Source organism: Capsicum annuum, unplaced genomic scaffold, assembly GCF_002878395.1.
Source record: "Capsicum annuum cultivar UCD-10X-F1 unplaced genomic scaffold, UCD10Xv1.1 ctg76606, whole genome shotgun sequence".
NCBI lineage: Eukaryota > Viridiplantae > Streptophyta > Magnoliopsida > Solanales > Solanaceae > Capsicum > Capsicum annuum.
In genome coordinates this window covers 38,169-44,027 of record NW_025886921.1, presented here as the reverse complement: position 1 = coordinate 44,027, position 5,859 = coordinate 38,169, and the positions used below count along the sequence as shown (strand labels likewise).

Here is a 5,859-nt window from a genome sequence, read left to right as displayed (position 1 = left end):
TTTTTTCATTTTTGTCACCTTAATAATAAAACCCTTTCAAAACTAAAATACGATCTTTTGGATGTTGAAAAAGGGGTGTCACATTTAGTACTGAAATTATATTCTTCCACCAAATCATTTGATTTCATTAATTATTCCTCTATACTCGGTGTTTAATTCCAAAATTGTGAGCTGTTGGATCAAACAACAAAGCAAGAAGAGGATTTTTTTCATCAAGCAAAATGGTTAGTCTTTAATAGTGTGTCCTTTCAACTACTTCTTAAGCAAATTAATTTCTGAATCCTATAGGTTACTTTTGTTCAATATCTAATAATCTTCGAATTTGATTCTTCTTTCTGTTGGTTAACTTTCAAAATATACTTGTTTAGCCAATTTCTTTCAACTTACTGTATGTATATATATATATATACATACACTTCATGGCCAAAAAATATTTATAATATTTGTATAAATATAAAGCTTTTAATTAAGAAATTATAAGAATGTTAATATTATTTTGACAATGTAATAAGAAAATAGTGTCAAACAAAATGAAACGAAGGAAATAATATAAAGTGAACAAAGTATCGAGAGTTTGATTAAGAGTAAAACATCCAGTACCGCCTGAACTATGATCAAATTTGCTACAACACACTCCAACTTCACGGGCCCCTATTACCCCCAAACTAAATTTTAGCTTATTTTTGTCAACCTTGTTAGCTGACGTGGCACCTTTTGTCAGCCTTTATAGCTGATGTGGAACCTTTGATGTGCGCCCCATTTTATGTAATAAAGGTGCCACGTCAGTACAAAAGGATGACAAAAATACGCTAAAATTGAGTTTGGGGTAATAGAATCTCTGTGAAGTTAAAGTGTATCGTAACAACTTTGACCAAAGTTCGAAGAGGTACTGGATGCTTCTCTGTTTGATTAACTTACTTTTCTTTTTGCTTTTAGACTTGTGGTAGACAAGCTGTGAGGATCCTTTTACTTTCTAGACTTTCTGAAAACACTTTGCATGGTTTTTTCTACAATTTTTTTCAATACTAAAATTATTTTCTTCACTACCTCCCAAGCCAAATATCTCCCAACCATTTGAAGTTGTTGGATGAATAATAAAGCAAGCAGAAGATATTTTCATCTAGTTAAAAGGTTACTCTCTAATAGTGTTTTTAAAAAAAAATAAAATTGATACACTGATATCTTCTGAAGTAGGATTGTGAAAGTTGAATAAAAGGACATTAAAAATCTGACAAAATCATTTTGATCCTACAGATAGATTACTTTCACAATATTATCCTTGTGCATAGAGAAACAATACAAAAATACACTTCTCTATGGATAATAAAAGGAACTGTGGAAGGAGACGATTAGTAATAATAAAAGGTCGTCGCAAGGAGAAAACGAATATAAATTGGAGTTATTTTTGAACTTTTGTGAGTAATTTGGAGTTAAAGCAGTATTTTGGTATTTTTAAAATTACTGAAAATTCCTAAATTGTATGGCCAAACATAACACCATAAAAAATAGAGTAAAGCATCTAGTACCCTTGGACTATGACCAAATTTGCTATGACACACTCCTACTTCACGTGAGTCCTATTACCCCAAACTAAATTTTAGCTTATTTTTTCATCCTTTTAGCTTACATGACATCTTTGACGTGGGCTTCATTTTATGTAATAAATGTTTCACGTCAGCCCAAAAGGGTGATAAAAATACGTTAAAATTGAGTTCAGGGATAATAGTACCCCTGTGAAGGAGTATATCGGAGCAACTTTGATCATAGTTAGGAAGATAATGGATACTTATCTCAAAAAAATATATATATTTCATTGCCAATACTCCCTATTAGAGATTATTGTTCCCAGTTTAGAGTATGAGTAAGTTGGAGGCCCCATTTGCTTTTGCTTTTTAAACATTATTGGAAATACTATGCATCATTTTCTACCTAACATCAATCATTTGTTCTCTCTCTATCTTCTAATTTTCAGCTTTTCATTTTTCAAGCTAATAGTTTTGAGGAACAAAGCAACTATATCTGAATTTTCATCAAGTGATAAGGTTCGTCTCTAATAAACTTATTTTGTTTAGTTTTGGTAATAAGATTTGTAGAAAAATTTGAGAAAGTACACACAGAATACAATTTACTTATTTATATCTGTACATTTTTTGCTGTTTTATTCTCCTGATAAACTTTTTATCTATATTATATACGTCAGATCCTGAGAATTTGAAAGGAAAGGAACTTGAAAGACAATTTTATCTAGTTTTATACGTCAGATTCGGAGAATTTGACTAGTGAAACTTGAAAGACACTTGAGTCATGGAAAAACAAGGAGAAATAGAGAAAGGGAAAGCAAACAATTTTGAGGTATGTCATGATCACTAAACTTTACTTATGTATGTATCTGTTAATTAGTTACTTATATAAACTAATTTTGACTCACTAAAATCACTGAACTTTACTTGTTGTATCAGTATAGTCATAAAATTAAACTTTTGTCACATTTAAGTCATTGAACTGTGTTAATTATCCTGAAAACACAATTCACTGAAAGGTCAGATTGTAAAATGGAGATTAGATGTATATAAGTTTTGAAAGTAGAGTCCTTTAATTAAATCCATGTGGCATTTGTTTAACAAAAAGAAATTAGAAAAATAATTTTAACATCGAATATTTCACTTCCACCGGTCAAAAAGGGCATATTGGAGTCTTTGGTGTTTAGGCCATGGTATAAATAGCCCATACCATTATTTGGTCTAAGTCTTGTAGTATATTTGGACCTTTTCCCATTATTTTGATTTGTGTTATTTGAATTTTTTTCATTGAAGATAAAGCATGTAACAAGTATCCGATAATGTTGGATGAAGTATTAGGTCAGACAGATAAAGCACGTGTTAGTTGCCTGTATAGAGTAAATATTGCATGGTATATATGTTCGCTATGAAAATTTTGATATAATATTTGGTCGTTTGATAGGTGTCATTTTCTGCTCTACGCAAGGACGTTGTCAACGTTCTGGATTTCATGGAGAGGTTAAAGAATGAAGAAGATCAAAATGTTGTTGACATGGCCGATCAAATTGAAAAGCTGAAATTTGAGCTGGCATTTATTTGTACGTACGTCCAGCTTTCTTATTCTGATTTGAAAGAGTTTGAAGATACAACGACTGGCAAAAGACAAGAGGTTGAAAATCTGCTTCGACCAATTTTGAACAATGTTGGCAAGAATGTCAGGTGTAAATACAACATGGATCATGTCCTTCCTAGCCTCATGGATAATATCGATGAATGTATCAGCTCATGTCATCGTTCTAAATCAAGTGCCACCATGACTGACGAGCAGTTGAATTCCCTCCTCCTGAATCTCCATCGTATGTCCAAGTATCATGCTGAAAAGATATTTCCATTAGAGACTCAGTATGAGATTCTTCAGAATGTATGTGGAAATGTAAGAGATTTCCATGGGTTGATAGTGAATGGTTGCATTGAGCACGAGATTGTTCAATGTGTCTTACCTCAATTTCAACTCATGGCTGAGAGAGTTGCACTCTTCCTTTGGGATGATCGACTTGATGGAGACTATCGACTCTACAAGCTAGCACATCTACTCATGAAGATCATTCCAATTGAACTGGAGGTGATGCGCATATGCTGTACAAAGTTAAAAGCTTCACCATCAATAGAAGTTGGATGCTTCATCAAGCAGCTCCTGGAAACCTCTCCAGACATTCTTAGAGAATATCTGATTCATCTACAAGAGCACATGGTAACTGTTATTACCGCTAGCACTTCAGAGGCTCAAAACATTCTTGTCATAATGGAGTTTCTGATGATTATTCTTACTGACATGCCTACCGACTTTATTCATCATGACAAATTATTTGATCTTTTGGAACGTATTGGAGCACTTATCAAGGAGGTATCAACTCTCATTCATGACTTAGAAGAAAAATCAACGAATGAAGAGAGCACCGATGAAACAAGTCGTGCAACTCGAGACTTGCTGGAAAATATTGAACTCCTCAAGGATGATCTCAAACATGGTTACATGAAAGCCCCGGACTCATATCAATGTTACTTCCCCATGAATGATGGACCTCTCTTCATGCATATGCTGCGCATACACTTGAATGATCTGCTATATTCCAATGCTTATTCAATTGCATTGATAAAGGAAGAAATTGCGCTGGTGAAAGAAGACTTAGAATTCATAAGATCGTTCTTTGTGAATGTTGAGCAAAGATTGTATAAGAATCTATGGGCACGTGTTTTAGATGCGGCATATGAGGCAAAAGATGTCATTGATTCAATTATTGTTCGAGATAATGGTCTCTTACATCTTATTTTCTCACTTCCCATTACAATAAAAAAGATCAAGCTTATCAAAGAAGAAGTCTCCATTTTACCTGAGAAGATTCCCAAGAACAAGAGCTTCGTTGTTGTAAACTCTCCCAAGAATCCAGTTGAAAGAAAATCATTGACAACTGGTAAAATAATTGTAGGTTTTAAGGAGGAGACAAACTGGTTAATTAGTCAGCTCACCAGTGGGCCGAAAGATCTTGATGTCATTTCAATCACTGGTATGCCGGGTTCGGGCAAAACTACTTTGGCGTACAAAGCATACAATGATGAATCAGTTTGCAGTCATTTCGACCTTCGTGCATGGTTCACAGTTGACCAAGATTACGACGAGAAGGAGGTGTTGGTAAAACTTTTTAATCAAGTTACTGGCTCGGATTTGAAGTTCAGCGAGGAAATTGATGTTGCCGATGAGCTACGGAAAAAATTGTATGGAAAGAGGTACCTAATTGTGTTAGATGACGTGTGGGATATTACTACATGGGATGATCTAACAAGACCTTTCCCTGAAGCTAATAAAGGAAGTAGAATTGTTTTGACGACTCGACAAAAGGAAGTGGCTTTTCATGGAAAGGGCAACTCTAATCCTCTTAACCTTCGATTGCTGAGACGTGAAGAATGTTGGGAGTTATTAGAGAAAAGGGCATTTGGAAACAAGAGTTGCCCTGATGAACTGTTGGATGTTGGTAAAGAAATCGCCCAAAATTGTAAGGGACTTCCTTTGGTGGCTGATCTGATTGCTGGAGTCATTGCAGGTTTGGAAAAGGAAAAGTCTGTGTGGCTTGAAGTTCGAAATAATTTAAATTCATTTATTTTGAACAGTGAAGTGGATGTGATGAAGGTTATAGAATTAAGTTATGACCATTTACCTCTTCAACTGAAGCCATGCTTTCTGTACCTTGCAAGTTTTTCGAAGGACACAGAAATCCACAGAAAGGTGTTGAAAATTTATTGGCGTGCTGAAGGGCTTGTTGAACAGACAGAGATGATGAGTGTGGACGAAGTTTCGGAAATTTATTTGGATAATCTAATTTCCAGTAGCTTGGTAATTGCCTTCAATGAGATAGGTTATTACCCAACTTGCCAACTTCATGATCTTGTGCATGACTTTTGTTTAATAAAAGCAAAAGAGGAAAAGTTGTTTGGCAGGATAAGTTCAAATGATCCATCTTCTTCTTCAGATTTGATGCCACGCATAGTGACCATTGTTTTCGATAAGGAGAACTTCGGGCCTAACAATTTCTTCCTGCTCGATTCAAAAATGAAAAGGCATTCTGGTAAGCACCTCTGTTCTTTGTTGATAACCGGAGACGAGATGGAAGATCATCTTTCTGATGCATGTCACCTAAGAGACTTGAGGCTTCTTAGAGTGTTGGACCTGAGTACCTCTTTTATGATGGTGAAAGATTCTTTGCTGAATGAAATAGGCATGTTGAATCATTTGAGGTGCTTAAACATTGGGACAACAGTTAAATCTCTGCCGTCATCTTTCTCAAACCTCTGGAATCTAGAAATC

General features: G+C 34.7%; 1 protein-coding gene across 1 annotated transcript; it reads left to right on the top strand.

Moving 5' to 3' along the window:
- Window positions 1–1,615: 1,615 nt before the first annotated feature.
- LOC107873736 (putative late blight resistance protein homolog R1B-17) lies at window positions 1,616–5,856 on the top strand (the record flags this gene model as incomplete). Its single annotated transcript, XM_047405254.1, has 3 exons — window positions 1,616–2,042; window positions 2,201–2,352; window positions 2,962–5,856. Coding segments are annotated over exons 2-3 (2,943 nt in total), but the record flags the coding sequence as incomplete, so codon positions are not given.
- Between the last annotated feature and the right edge of the window lie 3 nt (window positions 5,857–5,859).